The sequence below is a fragment of the Arvicanthis niloticus genome, chromosome X, assembly GCF_011762505.2.
Source record: "Arvicanthis niloticus isolate mArvNil1 chromosome X, mArvNil1.pat.X, whole genome shotgun sequence".
Classification (NCBI taxonomy): domain Eukaryota; kingdom Metazoa; phylum Chordata; class Mammalia; order Rodentia; family Muridae; genus Arvicanthis; species Arvicanthis niloticus.
In genome coordinates this window covers 126,793,273-126,813,552 of record NC_047679.1, presented here as the reverse complement: position 1 = coordinate 126,813,552, position 20,280 = coordinate 126,793,273, and the positions used below count along the sequence as shown (strand labels likewise).

At 39.2% G+C, this 20,280-nt stretch overlaps 1 protein-coding gene across 1 annotated transcript; it reads right to left on the bottom strand.

The window, feature by feature from the left end:
- Nucleotides 1–3,213: 3,213 nt before the first annotated feature.
- Nucleotides 3,214–11,513, bottom strand: Vma21 (vacuolar ATPase assembly factor VMA21). The gene is made up of 3 exons (XM_034485621.2): nt 11,315–11,513; nt 7,841–7,950; nt 3,214–7,156 (listed from the first exon to the last, which is right to left on the bottom strand). Exons 1-3 carry the CDS (start codon nt 11,365–11,367, stop codon nt 7,014–7,016), a joined length of 306 nt encoding a protein of 101 aa, XP_034341512.1. The 5' UTR covers nt 11,368–11,513; the 3' UTR covers nt 3,214–7,013.
- Between the last annotated feature and the right edge of the window lie 8,767 nt (nt 11,514–20,280).

Below are 20,280 nucleotides of genomic sequence, written 5' to 3'. Positions count from 1 at the left end.
CCCCTTAGCCAACTCATTTGAAAATACTGATTTGGTCTCCAGATGGCCTCTCCTTCAGTTTCTGACCCACACTTTGTCTCCATATTTGCTCCCTTGAGTATTTTGTTACTCCTTCAAAGAAGGACCGAAGCACCCACACTTGGTCTTCCTTCTTCATGAGCTTCATGTGGTCTGTGAGTTGTATCTTGGGTATTTCAAACTTCTGGGCTAATATCCAATTATCAGTGAGTGAATACCATGTTTGTTCTTTTGTGATTGGGTTAACTCACTCAGGATGATATTTTCTAGTCTCCTTAGAGGTCTACAAGAGTCTGACATATTCAGAGGCAGGTACTCACAGCTAACCATTGAACTGATCATGGGGTTCCCAATGGAGGAGTTAGAGAGACTGAGGAGCTGGAAGGGTTTGCAGCCCCATGAGGAGAGCAACAATACCAACCAACCAGAGCTCCCAGGGTCTAAACCACCAGCCTGGGAGCACATAGAGAGAGGGACCCATGGCTCCAGCTGTATATATAGGGGAGGATGGCCCTGTCGGGCATAAGTGAGAGAGGAGATCCTTGGTCCCATGAAGGCTGGACGCCGAGTGTGGGGGAATTTGAGGGTGGGGAGGTGGGAGTGGGGTTGGGTGGGGGCACATTCTCATAGAACCAGAAGGAGGGGGGATGGGATAGGGGGTTCTTGGGAGGGGGGAAATGGGGTAAGGGGATAATATCTGAAATGTAAATAAAATATCTAATAAAAAATAAAGATTTTTTAAAAAGAAATTAAAAAGGGAAATAAAGAAAATACTGATTTAACTTTGGGGGGACTTTATTTATTTGACTTTCTACTATTATTTCCCCTATTTACTAATTTACTCATTTGATTTTAGTTGGTTCAAAGGCACTAGAAAAGGAATGGTGGAAAAGGACTGTCTCTAACTGGAAGCTACAGATATATAACTGGCCCTCCATATAGATGGTTTGCATCTCTATGGATTTGATCAGCCACTAATATTAATTATTAGAAAATTGTAACTGTACTGGTAAGGGATTTTTAAAATTTTCTTATTTACTTTGATTTTTGCTTTATATTTTTACCAATCTGTTCTTAACAATGAGTCCATTTTTGCTAAAGATAAATATGAAGGTTTATCACATGAACAAATTAAGAAGAAAAAAACAAACATTGGAGAAAGTATGTCTCAAAATAGGGAGCTAGGAAATCTATGCCATGTGGTCTATAAAAATTTTATAAAAATTATTTAATGATACAGAAAATGTCTACTGCCTTACATGAAAAATCATATTCAATAGACATACAATGAATAAATAAGAAAAATATGTAGAGTCTGAATAAATAATGTTAATTTGTATGAAAAGTGCTGAAAAGCTATTTATACCAAATTAATAGTGGTTCTCTTTATGTCAATTAGGTCTTGAAGTTCATAAGTCATTAATTTTTAGATTTAAATGACCTTTAAGATTACTTGATTCAGATGCTCATTAGTTCACTAGATAATGCATTCCATTTATAGATTGATCCAAATATTTGGGACTTCTTTTTTCTCCATTAATTTGTTTATTTATTCACTGGACATATTTTTTTACATTATGCCCCATACAATATAAAAATAATACTCTATTACAGCTCCTTACATATAATTTGCATTGTATTAGGCATTATGAACAGTCTACAGGTGACAATGTATACAAAAAGATGTGTGCTCACTCTATGCAAACACTCTGTCATTTTATATAAGAGACTTCAGATATGCAAAATATATGCAGATGTGGTGATACAAAAGAGTGGGGCTGGAAAATGGGGTACTGTAGGGCTTTAGAGCTAAGAACAGAGTCCCAGAAACACAATCTCAAAGGTACAAATAGAAGAAAGAACTTGAGTGTCCTGCTCCAACCATTTGGTTCTCTTCCTGAGTCAAAGCTGATAGAACTTGGTACAGGGAGACTGCACTACTATGATCTTTCTATTTCTTAAGGCTAAGTCCTCAGGAAGATCTGAGGTCACTAGGGATGGTCCCACCATTTGGCCTTTTGTCCCCACATTAACATTTGCTCCATGCTCCAAAGTGCATTGTCATGAAAATGTGTCCAATACAGCTTGTTGCTGGGTCCACAGAACCCTGAATGAACATTTTATCCAACACAAATAATTACTGTGAAGCATAGTCAGGTTTTAAATAAGCATCAAGTCCCACATTTTAAAATGCAAATCTCTTTTAGCAAGTTCCTTCAGGAGCACATGTGGGCCAACTAACTTATCCATAATTACCAGGCTGTACTCTCAGAGGTTTGGAGTTAAAGGTCTGCGTTACATTTGCACAATTGGTTATTTTTAATTGCATTCCAGTCTGGTTCCTGTCACCATAGAAGCAGCACGCTTTGGTTTCTATACTGCTATTACTTGTCTGTCTCCTGAGATCCCTGGACAGCTCATTATCTGTACTTTTGAAACTAAGACATTTCAAATGATAGCTGGAATGGGGTGGTATTTATTACTAAGGATTAGTTGGAGTCCTCAGGAGCACCAAAAGGAGCTGGAGCCTGTGCAATAAACAAGATGCAGGAGGAAACTAGTCATAGGGAAGTGTGTGTGTGTGTGTGTGTGTGTGTGTGTGTGTGTGTGTGTGTGTGTGTGTGGTGTGATGCTGAACATGCTAAAGGTCTCCAGGAGTTCTCTTCTAACCTTTAATAAGACTCATGTAATTTCAACGTTATTCCTTTAGTGGTATTTGAAATCCACTTACCCTCCAAAACCTACAAGATAATTTGTTTTCGAGCAGAAACTCATGTAGTACAAGTAGGTCTCATACTTCTTATGCAGCTCAGCATGAACTTGAATATCTTACCTTCCTTCACCTCCCAAGTGCTGAGATTATAAGTGTGGACCATCACACTTGACTGAGACAAGATTTCTTTAACCTAACCCCATATCACTTCTAAGTGATCCACCTAGTTGGAATATAACCAGTCCTTCTACATCAGTACCCCACTGCACCCCAAATATCTCCATTCCACCTACATGTGATACACTAAAGCTTATCCTTGACAGCTCTACACTTATGCTGTATGACACACACACATAAGCAAACACACATTTAAAAACTGACATCTGCACATACTCTACATTATAAGCGGAAACAAGCTCACAAAGATTTTTTAAAACAAGAGGTTAATAAAACAATATCCACTGAATGAGGACACAGCACAGTAGCATTACAGACACTTTTTTAATGACAATAAATGGTAAATTAATATAAATTACAGGTACAATATACTGAATACAAAACCCATTCAGGTAAAGACTAGAAAAAGTGGCTAAGATATCCAGGCCCCACCGTGATGACACAAGTTTTACAGACAGCACACTGGCACTCCCACCCCACCCCCACCCCCATCAGTGTACTAATTAATGAGTGCCACAGCAAGGCCAGTGACACTGTGACTGAAAATTCTAACACTTAGCATTGACATCAAGGGGCATCTGTGTAACACGTTCACTAGGGAAAACTCAGACAGAATATGTGAACGTTCTTTGCAAACTGTAAGGTGCTGTGCAGATGTTGCTAGCTATTGCTATCATTCCTGTTCAGTGAGATTTCACCAAACGTGGAAGGAAGACTAGATTGTAAAACTGACAATATGACTTACAGAACATCTTTAAAAGAACAGATACTTCAAGCACACATAGAACACAGGTTTAAGTGTGGTCGGCAGCAATATGGAAAGATTCTAGACTTTAGTAAAGGAATAAAGAGTTAAGACATTCACAGGTTATGCACTAATGGGTAGATTCCCAGTATCTCTGAAAGTAATTTATTTTTAAGGTAAATTAATTCCCTTGGGATAAAAAGTTTCATCAAGCTATTGGAGTATTTTCACCAGCACAAGTGTAGTGAAAATAACCTTAAATTTTAGGAGCAAAATCTGAATAATTGTATATTTCATTAGTGAATAACATAGTACAGGAATCTGCTATTAACTGAAGACAAGTGACAAATGCTATGCCATAATTGAACACTTTGTCTACAGATTTTCTATGCTTAGACACTAAATACAAAATGGTCTGGAGATACAGTGGATATACGTAAAACAGGATCTCAACACTTTTTCATGTACCTTCAGCATCAGCCTTCCTTGGGTACATCTTACTTGTATACTTTTCCTTACCCATTTGAATGTCCTGTCCACATAAGATTTATATGAAAATAAGCATAGGCTCATTGGTTGCTTCTTTTTATAAAGCTAAATTGTTTGGTTTTGTAGGTTTTGTTGTAGCTGCTGTTCTTTGGAGACGGGGTCTCATGAAGCCCCAGGGTGGCCTTGAACTCCTAATCCTCCTGCATCTGCTTCCTAAAATACTAAAGTACAGGAATATTCCACCATAGCTGGTTCAGTATGACTTATCTGATGTGAGTTTTCAAGTTACTATAACTACTGTTAGATTCCCATGAAATACCCAGTTATTCTGAATAACAGGTTTAAAATTCTTTACTATCATTGCAAACCAGAATGCTACTCTAACCTGTGAAAGGCATCCATTTGAAGAGTCAGTGTACCAGATGCATCCTACAGCAGACTTCCATTTTTTTAGCACTGTGAGAAAGGATTAGTCAGGAGGCAAATCTAAAGGTAGAGAAGGTACTGTTACAGCAAATAGGGTTAAATCAGTAGCTTGCACTGACACTTCAAGTTATACTCCCTAACTGGGATTACCATTGCAATGAGGTTTTGAACATCAGTGAACACATTCCTGCCGGAAAACACTTAACAGTTCAACTGTAGCTTTTCTTCTAACACATCATGAGATATGTACTTTCTGAAAGAGGAAACTAGTTAAAAACCTTGAAAGAATGTTAGCTAACAGCAGCAAACTCATAAGTGAGCAGTCAAAATCCTAGGAAAAAAACTGCCTTAAAATAAATTTTATAATAATTCTAAACAGCAATGTGAATATTTTAATGTTCAAACACACTGTAGTTTATTCCCAAGGGAAAATGACATGTGTTTACATGTATCCCCAGTTAAAATACTTTTTAAAAGACCTGTACTATTAGTTAGCAAATGTCTGAAATAAAACAAAATAATCCAACAGTGTATTTTACAAATAGTACAATATTCCCAAAGTACAAGAAAAAAGCCTTGGCATTACATTAAAGAAACTGAGTGGACAATTCTAAATACAATAGGCCACGTAATAAGGGAACCATCTAGAAATCTAGCACACAATGTCTGAGACTCTATTATAATACTAAAAACTTCAGTCTTTACAAAATAAAGACTCTCATAGTTAGAATACTCATTTTAAATACATTTAAACTACACACAACCATTAAATTTAAGAATTAAGTCTTAATAATCTTTTAGTCTTTTAATAATCACATTAATGTTGTTTGTAACAATAATATAACACATATTTTTATGACTAATCACCTATTTATCTAGTCTAGTTCCATAGCATGAAAATAACAGCAGACTAACAAATCAATAATGGCAAATACTTAAGCAGGGGCCATTTACTATATTAGGATTACCAGTAACAGGTATTTGAACTTTCTTCATTTTTACAATTCAATTTAACTGATATATAAAAACAAGAAGCATACATGCTTATGGGGTACCATGTAATATTTTGAGATATGCATGTTATGTAATATTTAAGCTGGGTTATCACCTCAAACTTTTATATTTCTTTATGGTAAAACATTGAAATGGGAATTTTAAAATAATAAAGAAAGTATATGCTTTGTAAGACAATGGGCAATTATCACACATCTGAAAAACTGCAAACAACTCTTTGGTGAAGTGGACAAGCTCTAAATTGGAAACAAGGTTTTAGTGTATATGTAACCAGCATCAAGGAGCATCATTGAAAGCTGTACAGGGGTTGTGAACCAAACTACTGATAATCTGCAGATAGTAACATTATGGGCAAATTTTTACTTTTTTAATTCTTATATGTATTATTCCAGTGTTTATAAAATTTTAATCAGAAATAAATATTTGGGGGATAGCGTTTTTATACATATACACAGTACCAAATGGTTTGTCTGACCATAGACTGAAGGTACCAAGGTAACTGGGCTTTTTTCTGGTATAGGGTTGTTCTCATCAAAAAAGACTTCAAGGATTATCTTAGAATGTAACTTATGCTCAAGATGTGGCTTAACTGTCATAAAAAAGATCAACAGACAAAAAATTTCAAGAATACCTCATAAGAATTGTGATATTTCAAGATTCTATAGACTCCCAATGTGTGAATGCTGAATATTTTGGTATTCTGAAACTTATCATACACTATCTATTTTAACTAGGACAACGCATTAAATGGGATTTCAATAAACTTTGCAGCTGAAACCTAATTTCAAAGCAAAGTGAGGGCACAATGTTAGTGTGATATTCACAAATGCTGGCAGTCAGCCCAGGTCTCTGTCCTTAGTAAAACCTTAAGCCCTTTTGCATGAATAGTGTGATTTCAGTGACTTTCCCCATGAAATAATGGAATGTGAGAGCAATCTTTCCTCACTGACTAAAAAGCCAGATTAACTAAAATGCCTAAATGTAAGTAATTTTTAAGGAAAGTAAAATGTCAAACCCAAAGGCCTGGTATTTTCCAGTGAATTCCTTCAGTAAAAAAGGAAATTTAGATGTGCTTCACTAAGTATTTATTAATATGCTCTAATAAATAAAACTGAAAAGCAAGCATAAGCCAAATCACTATCATTTTTTGTTATTGTAAGATATATAAATTCTTCCTAGCATAAGAGAAAACTCATTTAACATATACATCTGTACCTATCCAACTTTTCCAAATTTTCATTTGCAAATGGAGATTCAGAGTTCAAAGTAACCATATTGTTGGGTGGGTCAAAGTTTAGCCAAATGTGACTGACTCTTTAAGACTGATTTTAACATGTTCTTTCAACTTTATTCAAACAAATTTATCAATACCCCAGAATTATTTAACATATTCAAAAATAAATTTCATGCTATCAAAAGGTGATGTTCACTTTAATCCTGTTTGCCTTCACGCCACTGTCGTGAGCCTTCATTCCAGGCCACATAGACAAACAGGGCCAGAACCACATGAACAGCAACAACGGCAACGATTGCAGCATAAAAATAGCTGTCTCTATTGGACATTCCAAGGGCACCTATCAAGAAAAGAAAATATTTAATTGTATTACACACCAAACTACAAAATTCAAAACCTAAGAATTCTGTTTGTGATGAAGACCATTACAGAAAACCACAACCAAGTTGTGGAGCCCAGTCCCAAAGGATACAGGTACAAAACAAAACTCCTATACCCTAAGGCTCAAGCATGAATTTAAAAGGGAGCAAAGCATGGCATTTGGGAGGTTTTGGAAGGAGGAAAGGGAAGAAAAGTGCTTATGACACAGAAATTGGAATTGCCAATTACCAACTACCCTGTTTTCATCTCTCATTTCCACTTGTAGTGCAGACTGAAATTACTTAATTTTCTGTACCACACACACTTCTAAAATGAGGATACCTACAATTAATTCAGAAGATTGTTGTCGGGATTCTGTAGGTGAACTCAGATAAAACATTTAAAGTAATACATTGTAAATAATAAATATCCTCCAAAATTTTGTTTTGTTCTTGAGACAGGGTCTCATGTAGCCCAGCTTGGCCTCCACCTGCCAAGTATTACAGGCATGCAGCACCATACCCAGCCAACCAATGCCTATGAATTGTCATTGGCCATATATTTAACTCACACAAAAGACGAAAATATGTTTTAAAATAAACAGATTCATAAAAGCTCAGAACAAATTAGAAAATGAAAATATCTTAAAGTATGTAAAACTTACCTTCAAATATATAAGATTTAGTTGTAAAATACAAGCCGATAGGAACTGTGATCATTAAAGCTGTAAAGAACAAGAGTGTCTTCAGGGTTGCAGCTAAAGAGTTTTCATTTCTGGAAGAAAGTAAACAAAAGTTTCACAAACCATATCCAAATATGATAATCCCAAAGATAAAATAATTCTGAGGCAAATAGCTTCTGCAATCTGGAACACTGCAAAGAGGCAAGCACATGCTTGTGCATACCCAAGCCCAACCCTGAGATTGATGCACATGAGCAGACATGCAAGCCCCTAAAAATTACATCAAAAAACTAAACCCATTTGCAATCAAACAGCTCCTCCCCGAGGACTGTACACATTTCTGCTCAAACTAGAGAACTAGACCATAAATAAACCAGAAGATAGATGTATTCTATAATCAAACTGATTCAAGACCCAGTTAGGGCTTCATAAAACATACAGCTGTGTGGGAGTAAACCGAGAAGACAAACATATTAACAGCTATTCCAGGAGACTCCAAATAAAACTTAAAATGGTCAGCTTGGTCATACTATTGAGGCAGAACACACCAATGATGATAGGATGGATGTAGAACACATTGTTTTCAAAGCCTAGATGTAAAATCCAGAGTTAACATTACTGCTTAGTTTGCATAATTTGAAGCTAGTCTGAAATTGCAGAGAAATGAATTTTCACAAAAAATCAAAGCATTCTTTTTTGAATACTACATCATTTAGACAATTGTGTTTCCTTTAATGTGACTGCTTTTTAAAAGTCTGGTGAAAAAATCAACCAAAATCCTAGAAAATAGAAATGTATTTTAAACTATTCTGATAGAGGGAGAAGAGGAAAAATCAGACAGTAAAAAGTTACATCAACAAACTAATATTGAAGGTTTTTTTCTTGAATTGATGAAAGTTGAGTAAATTTAGTAGTGTGTCCTATGCTCATCCAGAACAAAAGTCAGTCTACAAACTCCAGTCATGGAGTACTCCAGACAGACACAGCCATTTCTTAATTTGTGTATGTGTATGAAAGAGAGGAACAGTGAATGTGTGTGTTTGGGTGGATGTGTATATGCACAGACAAAATATATATATAATTGTGTGTGTATATATATATAATATATATATATATTATATATATATTTCAAATATATATTCCACAATTATATATACATTATTTTTTTCAATTAAAAATGACCAAATCTATAGAAATAATAAACACTGGCAACTATGGATAGAGGCAGAAAATATGGAACTGTAGATCAAAGTCCAATAAAGTAGCAATCACAAGGCTATTAAGTTTAAACAGCTAATACACAACATGAAAATTATATCTTATAAAACTGCATTGTATTAGCAAGCTTTCCGGATTGATTACAGTTCTTGTACATGTGGGAGAAATAAAATCTTACTCTTATGTTGACTGTCATTGGTAGAAGAAAACATTCTAAGATTATCTTTTGTTACCTAAATGTATTACCTTTTACTATAACTCTACCATTACTGAGCTACACATTAGACAAATGCTCTACCATATAGCTACCTCTCTAGCTCTTTTTATTTATCTTCTAGACTGAGTTTCACTAAGTTTTCCACGTTAGCCTAGAACTCATTCTGTTGCCGAAGCAGGCCTTGAAATGATAATCCTTCTGCCTCAGCTTTCCCAATAGGTAGTATTAAGAGGCCTATGCCACTAACGGCTAGTGTGTTCTTTAGATTGTCTCTTTTAAATATCTACTATCTGGTATAATTTTTCCAAGCATTCACCAGACAGATGGCTCAGTGATACTGCTCTTCCAGAGAACCCAAATTCCATTCCCAGCACTGATGTCAACCAGCAAACAACTGCCTTAACTTCAGCTCCAGAGGATCCAATGCCTCTGACTTCCTCAGGCTCCTGAATCACACACATACACATACATAATTTAAAACAATAAAGCTTTAAAATAATTTTATAAATACTTATTGAAAAGAATGACACAACACAATAAAAATATTAGTGTGAACAAAATCATAGTTCTATCATATAAATATAATATTTTCTATATATTATATATTTTCTATATAGAGGCCTGGATGTATATATGTTACTAATTTATGGCCAATTATTTTCAATACATTCTTACACTTCTCTATCTTAAACTTTAAAAAATGACTTTTCTCTTTTATAACTTCAGTAATTTAAGTAGTTATCCACCATTTAAAAACAGGGAACTATTTTGAGAAATGCATTTTCAGATGATTCTGTCACTCCACAAATATCACAGAGCATACACATACAAACTAAGATGGCTAAAATAACACTAGATAATACAATCCCATTGAACACATTTGTAGTCTGTTACTGATCAAAACATCCAAAGCATATGAGTGAATAGTCAAAGTTAAGTGTGCAACAAACTTAAAAGAAAAGTAGTTACCCAACTTCCCCTAGCATTTAGACCACTTTTCTCCTTAGCTTCTAGGCATATAGCCCACTATACCTGTTGGTTCTGCTGGTACAAATCAGGTTAGGTAGTATCAGTGACATAAAACAAAGCAATGGATGCCATTTGACTGATTGATTTTATACCTGACTAGGGGTTCTGAAACCTGTCAAAAATGAGGAATAAATAGAAAAACCAGACTATACTTTTCATGTACTTAGTAAGAATATTTGTTGGCAACTGGGCATGGTGGTACACACTTTTAATCTCAGCACTTGGGGGCCAGAGGCAGGAAGATCTCTGTGAATTCGAAGCCAGCCTACAGAGTTCCAGGACATCCAGGGCTACACAGAGAAACCTTATATTGAAAAACAAAAAGAGTAAATGGATTACATAGCTTTGAAGTCAGCAGTCAAGCCATAGTAACCTTGTGGTCTAATTTTGTGATCTTGGATAAGTCACTTATCTGAATTCAACTTCTTTTTCTTCCAAAGTTAAAAACTAGTCAGCCAAACTAAGAATTAAGAAATCTGATGATGTCAATTAATGGATGCTAACTTCTCCCAGCTCCTTGCCTCTGAGTGAGCAGTAGAGTAGTAAAGGCCTATTATCACATTCTTTTTGCTCAGTCACCAGTCCTTACCCTACTGATGGATTCCCCTCAAGAGAAGTAGCCTCACATCAGGGCCAGCCTCCACTGTATTCACATACCAGATATTTAAAAAAAAAAAAAAAAAATGATGTAGAGGCTGGCAGGCTTCAAGATAAAGGAGACCAGGCGCCTATCCACAAAGAGCCACCCGCAAAGGGGAAACTGCAAAGCAGCAAAGTCGCCAAACAGGGAGAGGAAGTGCAAGGAAGCATGAACTGAGGGCCCGCTCACTTATACCATGGATCACAAGTGAAAGGTAGGGCCAGTTACTCAGAAGCATCAACCTGCAGTGAAGCATGGAGGGGCCGTTCCCAAGCCCACCCTATTTGTCTCCTGCCTGCCGTAGGGCAAGTGTCAGGCCAGAGCAGACCCGCCCAGCCGAACTCAGGGATACCTGAACTCTGGAGGCTGCAGCGCATTCAGCGCCGCTTTATCAAGACGCTCCATGGCTTGGCCGGGAGGGCAGCAGCAGGCGCTAGGTAGTTAGCTGGGATCAGGGGCCGCTACGAGGGTGACAGAACTAGGCCGGTCGCACCGGAAGTGCCCCAGCTGAAGCACGCTCGTGTGGCGCGGCGTAGTGACGCGCCGGCAGCGCGCGCAGGCGCGGGTGGTCAGTAAACATCCACGTGACTTACCCGCGGGGGGTTCGTGGTGTCCGTCCGGCTGCGAGTGGATCGTTCTCCAGGAGCAGGCCTGGCGAGTAGCCTAGCCACTCCACGTTGAGCCGGGACTTTCCGCGCAGCATTGTCCTTCCGGGCCCAGTGCCTGTCGCCCGCCTCTCGATCCCGCTTGCGGTGTCACGGGAACCTGGTGACCCGAGGTAGAGGAGCCGCGGAAAGGACGACCCAGCTGTTGGCTGTGGTGCTAGGCAACAGAGCAGTTTCCGATAACACAAAAAGCAATGCACATTATTCCACCAGCCCATAAGCAAAGACCTCATTCATTCCTACCCGCTTTGGCAGTCCAGCAGGAAGTTGAGAGGAGTTAGTTTAACACTCACCCCAGTAAGTAAAACTAGAGAACTCTCTCCTGAAAGAGCCCTTGCTGAGAGTGACTGTTCCACGCTGTTAGCCAGTGACCCAAACTTCCACTTAGAGTTAAAAGTATGTTTTGCAGCTGTTCAGAAAGCTGCCAATGAGACAACAGGGACTCAAAAATAGTAAGGACAGATGGGCCTAAGCTCCCAGGCAACCAGAGAGGCACCAACAGAAAAGGGTGTTTAAGCTCTAGGACAGGCTTAACAAAATTAGGTTGCCTCTGGCTGCTAATACTGTGAAAGCCCTTAAATGGTCAGGCTCGGGAAGGGCTGCTGACCACATACCTATTTTCTGCACCACGGGAAACTAAGCACATCTGAAAGGATAAATAAACCCGCCCTGATTGAGCAGTAGGAAGCTTGCGTTTCAGTTTAAATGTAATAACCCCTCTCTAGGCCTCATGCACATCCTTAGGTGAACCTAATGTATGAACTCAGGCAGTGGAAAACTGGGTGCCCCAAGTGACACACTGGTCAGCCAGTCAAATATATGGGGCCTGTAGTCAATTTTTCTCCGTTCTGAGGGGTAAGAAAATGCCAAAGAGTAATTAATATTTCACCAACGACTTAGGAAAGTCATTGGAATTTTAATGTTCATAAATAGAACTTTTTGGAACTGAGTCATGCATATTCATATGAATTGTCTCTACAACTTTAATGTTCGTTAGATGCAACATAAGTAGCATGTTCCATAAATCCTAAAATATTGTCTATGTAGATTTGGAGAGAGACAGAGGAAGAAGGAGGGGGAAGGCTGAGACAGAAGAATTGTGTGTGATGGAGATAGAAACCAGGACCTCTATAGCATACTGGATATGTGCTCTGCAACTGAAAAACTACTCCCAGAACTCCTCATCCCCTTTTAAATTTGACATAGCGTCTCCCTCACTCAAGCCAGCCTTGAACTCACTCCACAGCCCAGTCAGGTCTTGGACTCAATTCTTCTGGCTCAGCCTCCCAAGTGGCTGGGATTACAGATCTATACCACTAGACATGATGTAGGACTCTTTGCAGAAACACTTTGCTGATTCCTGACCTTGCTTCTCACCCACATGGTCCTTAATCCCCTGGGGAAATCCATAAACTTAATACTGGGTATTCTGAGAACAAGTTTTGGTGTTTCTAAAAACATAATGAACTTCAACAACTAACTATCACATTATTCGACTTGAGGCATAAATTATGTCCACTGACAGGTAATCCTGTTCATCTAATGAGTAAATGGAAAGATCATTATTAAAACCTAAAATATGCTATAGTATACTGGATAAAACAAATCTTTAAAATATGAATGTAAAAAGAATAATTGTGTGTACCCAATAGTATGTATTAAACAATATATGTTAAACAACTGAGTTGTGGCTGCAAAAACAATGTAGATGTATTAATGTTTGCCAGGATCACGGTAACAAAGGACCACAACCTGGATTGTTTAAACAAGTTAATCATCTCCCACTTCTAGATGTCTAAGATGGAGGTATTCTTAAGGTTAGTTCTGAGCTCTACCAAAAAAAGATATAGTCATTCTGTGCTTCTCCCTTAGCATTTTTGGGTTGTTTAAGTGTCATCCTGATGTCTGCCTTCACTTTTTCATGTCATTCTCCCCACAGGCCCACCTGTGTTCAAATGTCCTGTATTCATAAGAACACTAATCCTATTTCATTAGAGGAGTACCTTACTTTCATATGACAGTATCATTATTAATTATATTTGAACCAACAATATTTCCAAGTAAGATCACACTCTATGGTGTGGCATAGTCACAAGGAAGGAGAGTATAGTAGTGACATCATTATTTCCCCTAGAATGAGGAAATGATTCTCAAATATTTGTCAAATATTCAACATTGTTGAAAAAACTGAGAACTATTTAGGGAAGTGACTTGCCCCAGATTTCTTAGGTTGATGTGATTAGAGAATTTATAATTCCTAACTCTTGGTCTAGTACCTTCTGCACAATATTATTGTAAATGCCACTAGTATTACCCAGGTAGCACAGAAGGTATGCAAATAAATTCAGGTTTTGAGCTACTTCTCAATTTTTAGTACTGTCAAACAAAACCCATATTCTCACACAGCTCCATTTGGAGCTCCCACTGTGGCTTTAGATGAGATAACAATACTTGAAAGAACAACTAGTACTTTTTGAGTCTATGTCTACACAATATGGCATTTCAAAAACTGAGATATGAGGAAAACAAACATCCCACCATATAGTCAACAGAATCAGTTCAGAGAATAAAGAGGCTGCCCTGGCTTCTTCATGTAAGGAGTGGGGATTCGTTTGTTAGTTTTTGTTTTATCAAAGGTAGTAAGTCCAACAAGGACTCATATTTCCTGAAACTTCTCCTTCCCATTTGTGCCAACAAGTCAATTGTCTCAAATTATGAAGTTGAGTTGCTAGCAATGGGATGAAATGCAGTCAGCAATAAAAGACAGGAGGCATCTTGGGCCCCAGTATGCTTGCTAGTGAGAGTGGGGTCTTGGTTCCTCCTTTTGCAAATGAGGTTGTCTTGCTGAGTCACCTTCCCTTTGTTTGTGTGCTCTGTTGTGCAATGCTGAGCTTACTGGTTTTTTTGTTTGTTTCTAACACTTATAATGGACAATGGGTGTCTTTTTACTGAAAATACAAACTCATGAAATATATCCTTTGGAGAAAAATCATAGTTCCACTTCTAGACCAAAACTAAAAAGAGGAAAGGCTATGATAGAAAAAAGTAAGTTTTCAAGATCCCCTAAGCAATGCACTACACCTTTTTCCACCTCCCATTTTCCTCCTGATTACTGTCCATTCACAATCTCTACAATTTGTATGCCACCCCCACTTCATATGTTAGAAATGTCAAGCTAAGGAAGATTTCAGAGTTTAGTTTAAGGCCTTACTTCTCCTTGACTCCTGAGTCTCAATCCTGTGTGTACTCTGAATTTTTCATGAAGCTACCGTGTCCAGCTCTATGTTACACACAGTTAAGCTGGGATCTTAGAGTTATGGAGGGCCCTCGATAGAAAAGCCTAAAGATATTCAGGGTCCATGGCTCAGAGCTGTTCTTGCCCAGGGAGCATGCCCATGCAGTATTAGTAGAACCCTTGGAAGGAAGTATGCACTAAGTGAAGTATGGCTTCACCCTGTATCATTTGGCACTCCATTGGTTTGATATTTAGTAAGCCCGCAGAAATGAAGGTAGGTATTAAGACAGACTTGTGATGTTCAATCAGACTATACGACTATCAAAACAACCCCAAAGAAATGGCAATTCCCCCCAACAACACGCCCCCTCCCCCAAAACTCATGCTGGAAGAAGGGAAAGGCCACAACCAGAGGGAGAGGGAGAATTTATCTAACAACTTGTCAGACAGATTACCTTATACACTGAGACTGAGAAGCTTAGACCAAGATGGTTCAACAGGGAAGGTGGGAGCACAGCCACACTTAAATATGCATGTATTTGGCCTTCTATTTGAATTTTAATCTCACTCCTGAAACTCCAAAACAGACTTGAGGGTTTTACTAGATCACTTTGTCCATCTTCTCTCAACGTGGCTACATTAAATAACTCTCCTTTTGTACTTTCCATTATTAATTGGCTTATTAAGGATTGGTAGCGGGCTGGAGAGATGATGGCTCAGCAGTTAAGAGCACCAAGTGTTCTTCCAGAGGTCCTAAGTTCAATTCTCAGCAACCACATGGTGGCTCACAACCATCTATAATAGGATCTGATGCCCTCTTCTGGTGTGTCTCAAGACAGTAACAGTGTACTCATATACATAAAATAAATAAGCAAATCTTTTAAAACCAAAACAAAAGGATTGGTAGCAGGGAGGACCTGGATTGGGGCACAGGTTTTGACCCCCAAATTCTATAACAGCATCATAAGAAGAAGCCTGTCCACATGGAGTGGCAAGATTCTAGCTGTCAGTTGAAAGTTCAAAGATCCTGGCCCAAGTGCTTTCAGATTGGGCCTCCCACGGTACTGGAAGTGCAACTGCAGAAATTGGAAGAGAAGCATTACGACAAAGCCACAACCCAAAAGATATATACCCATGCTCTGGCAGGCGAAGGCTGAGTGCTGAGGAGGCGATGGTGGCCTGTGGGCAGAACAAACGGCAGAAAGTTGTCCCTTGGGAGAGCTGATCCAGGGCTAGTGGAGGCCAGAGCCAGTGGGTTTCAAAGACAGAGTTTCTCCAGTTCAGGCGCTGAACTAGAGTCTAGATTCAGATTTCCCAGAGTTCTTCCAAAACACCTAGAAGGAAGAAAGGGCAGGGCAGCTCTGATTGGGCCTCAGCAGAGGTTCCTTCAGGCAAAAGCCTTGGTTTACGCAGAAACTCAGGAAGTCTGTGAGCCCTGAGGCAAGTGAACCTCAGAGTGTGATCTTGGTTCCCAACCTCCACTCCAGGAGGAGGCTGGACTCCCAACATTGACTGAGTAAATTAAGTACATTGATGAATGGATGAGAGAAATCTAAGGTTATATATTTTTCTTTTCCATCACCCTAGACTCCAGAAAAAGGAAAAATTCGGATACTACAGGAAAAAGAAACACAGAAGCATGACAAGGGTGAGTCAGTGTTTTGATCACTGAGAGCTAAAGACGGGGCTGGAGGGCTGCTTTGTGGTAGAGGGTGTGGTAGAGGACAAGCTCAGCCTGAGAGCAAAGCCCTGAATTGCATCAGCAGGTCAGAGAGGGGAGGGGGAGGATAACAGACTAAGCACACCAGCTGCCTGCTTAGGGTCTTTCTCTTCCAGCTGCCCCTCTGGCTCCAGTCCTGGGAAGAAGAGATCCCCTTCCAAGAGGGGAAAGGTTAAGGGGAGTACACAAATGTGTGTGAAAGCAAATGTGATAGTGTGCTTCTCCAGGAGTGAGGGCATGAGGTACTGTGCATCCTTGTGTGTCTGTGTGCTTACTGTATTCATACATGCTGTCTGGGAAAATGTGATTAAAAATAAAATCTCCCAACCTAGAAAAAAACACATGGGGAAAATGGAAAAGAGAAACAAACATCTAAATAAACCCTACTGACTAGGCATTAAATCCTAATGGCCTGACAGGGGGATCATGAGTTAGAGGCCAGGCTAGGATACACAGGGAGTTGAAGATAAGAATACTTTGCCACAAAAAGAAGGGAGCAGAAAGATTGTAGGAACCAGAGAGTCAGGTACGTTGTTGTAAGATTGTGTCTCCTAGGAATGTGAAAAATTTCACCCATAAAGTCTTACCAGCACGACTGCTCAAATAGGTGCTGAACAAAGACAACAAAATGTGGATGTGGGTGGGGAAGCCCCAGATGCCTCAACCCTACACAAAGAACTACAGATAACTAAGGAATGCATAGAATGAGAGAAATAGTCTTCCCCAGAGAAGGGCACACCAATAGGTTACACAATGCCAAATGGTCAGCTCTGAAAACATAAATATACAATTAACATTATACAGACTGTACAGATTATATTTAGGAATATATATTCACATATATGTGCATGTAACAGCAATTAATGAAAATGAAGAGGCCATAAATTTGAAAGAGCAAGGAGGGGAATATGGCAGAGTTTGGAAGGAGAAGAGGGAAGTAAGAAATGTAATAATTATATTATGATCTCAAAATTTAAAAGAAGTAAGTAAAAAAGAGGAGGAGGAAAGTCAGGCATGGTGCCTCACAAGTGTAATCCCAGCATTTAGGATGCACAGGAAGTTGGATCAGAAGTTCCAGACTAGCTTGTGCTACATATCATGTTTGAAGCCTGCCTAAGGTACATGAGGTCTAATCTCAAACCAACAACAACAAAATTCTGAATGAATTGAGAATGAAGAAGTATATTTTTCAGTGGGAAAGTTAAGTCTATTGATATTGATGTGCCTTTAGGGTGTGCTAAAAGCCAAAAGTGTGTGTGTCTGTCTGTGTGTGTGAGAGAGAGGGGGAGGGAGAGAAAGGGGGATGGAGAGAGAGAGAGAGAGAGAGAGAGAGAGAGAGAGAGAGAGAGAGAGAGAGAGAGAGAGATCTGTCCCACAATGGTACATGCACGTGAAAGAGCCCTTTGCCTTTTGCTGGACTTCACTAACCTTGTCCAATGTCTCACTACATTGAGTGGCCTGTCAGAAAGACCTCAAGTGTCCATGTGAACACTTCCATGTCTTCTTTGACCTGCTTCCAGGGAATATTATGGAAAGAAATCTGTGTCTGCCTGCTGTTCACTCTGACATATCCCATACATGTTCACAAGACAGACACAGAAGTCCAAATGAGGACGCAGCTGAGTTCCAGTGCAGAGACCTCAACTTGTAGCCAAAGTTCTGAAGATGAATCAATTCATCCATAATTTTCTATCCATAACATCACAGATAGTTTACCATATGCCTCCTTCTGAACAACTGCTAACCTCATCTGCTAATCACTTCCTGTAAAGAGGGGAGGGAGTTGCTGGCTGCAGCCATCACTTTCTATAGTGCAAAGTACTCTCCATGGGAGAAAGAGCCACACCAGTTAAAAAAAAAAAAAGTCTAAGCACAAATGTGAGTTTATCCAAGGCCCCTGTGGTGTGTCTTCACCTTCTTTTTCTTAGATATGAAGAACAGGCATACTTGGGGTCAAGGAAGTATAGCAGTGCTCTAAGCCTTGCTTCTTAAGGCCTGGTTTATAACTGTTAAACATTTGAAGCTTTGGCAGAATGAGATCTGGTTCCCTGTTACTCAATAGATAGAGTAGTGGGATCCTTGCCCTCAGCTGAAGGTAGAGAATGAACTCTGCTACACAGCTGTCCCTTCCTCCAAATCCCAGACAGGTTTGTCCTCTCCAAGCATGTGGTAAAATCAGGCCTATTTGTATACACCTAGAGCAGATAGGTTATTGTCTATACCTTTCACCATCCTGTTGTACACAGATCAACTCAACTGAATGAGTAAATGAATCTTTGTTCACAGGACAGGCAAGACTTGTAATGGAGCATAATCCTTGGCCACTGAAACCAGGAAAATGATGGTATCGCACAGTAAAACATTTTTGTGTGTAAACATCACTTAAGTTTGCACAGCAGTTGTTAAACAATAGGGTCCTAACAGATGTCAATCCACCAACCTGAATATATTTTTATGGTAATCATTTCCTACAGCCCGTGTGGCTTCCTGAAATATTGCACAAGCAGAAGCAGCATTGAAAAGCCCACTAGGCTAGGACTCTTTTGTGTGGGAAGTAAAAGCTTAAGAAAGAAGATGCCAGGAAATGTGGAACAGTCTCCATGGGTCTTCAACTTGAAGCAGACCCCCAGATACAGCTTTTAGGACTGACAAGTATGAGTTACCTTTCTCTTCACTGCAACCCAGTATCTCACAAAGAAGGAGCTTAATGGAGGAGGAATGTTTATTTGGATCATAGTCTAAAGAACTACTGTCCATTATGGAGAGAAAGGCAGAGACACACAGCTCCATGTGGCAGGAGTATGCAGCTATTTTCTTCTGTGAAACATTTTTAGTAGCCAGATCCCAATTCAGCAGCTCTCACTTCCCATTTTCTGCTTCTTTACTTATCTTAGTCTGCTTTGATTTTAAAAATGTATTTATAATTATGTTTGTGGATGAGTGTTTTGTGGGTTTCTAAACATGCATGCAGTGCCCAAGAAAGACAGATATGAGTGTTGGATTTCCTAGAGCTAGTTACAGGAGGTTGGGAGCCACTTAACACAGGTTCTGGGAATTGAACTCAGGTCTTCTGCCAGGGTAGTACCTGCTCTTAGAATGGAGCCATCTCTCCAGTCCCCCTCCCCCCCCAGCCCCCAGTCTGATTTATTTGAAGGTATCTCTCCTTGGCTGGTCCTCCTTTCAAGTGATCAGATAGTTAAGTTCAGACTGTCCCATGCATATATTTGGCTTCTCTAGCCTCTGGTATTATTATAGTGACTCAGAGAGCATCTGTGGCTCTATCAAAGCCCCAAGGAAAGAGGGGCTAAATAGTTGTATGGCTTTCTTTTCTTGTATAGTACTTCCTCTGGTACAGCACTCAGGAAAAGCAATGAAGGAAAAGGAGAAGGTAGAAATGACAAGGGAAAAATAAGGAAGATGTAAACACTGTTAAGAACACACAGGGCCTTCTGGCCCATGGATGCTTCTGGACCAGCACACCATATTCCTCACATGAGCAAAATGTGTGCACTTCATGGCTCTGTTCTTTGATTTAGCCTTGCACTCTTTTATTGAATGCCTACTATGTGTAGAACACTTTTTGTTTGGCATTTTTATTGTAAATTCTAGTGGCCTCGTTGCAAAATACCTAACAAGAATCCAATTAAAGAAGGAAGGATTCCTTCTGGCTCACAGTTTGAGGTTCCATCAAGGTGGGA

What these genes read in the sequence shown, in the direction of transcription:
- Vma21 (XM_034485621.2), bottom strand. Translation starts at nt 11,367, where the DNA reads ATGGAGCGTCTTGATAAAGCGGCGCTGAATGCGCTGCAGCCTCCAGAG. An exon ending in CTGCAGCCTCCAGAGTTCAG is followed by an intron (nt 7,951 to 11,314) that starts GTATCCCTGAGT and finishes ACTTTCTTCCAG; the next exon opens with AAATGAAAACTCTTTAGCTG. An exon ending in TAAATCTTATATATTTGAAG is followed by an intron (nt 7,157 to 7,840) that starts GTAAGTTTTACA and finishes TTTTCTTGATAG; the next exon opens with GTGCCCTTGGAATGTCCAAT.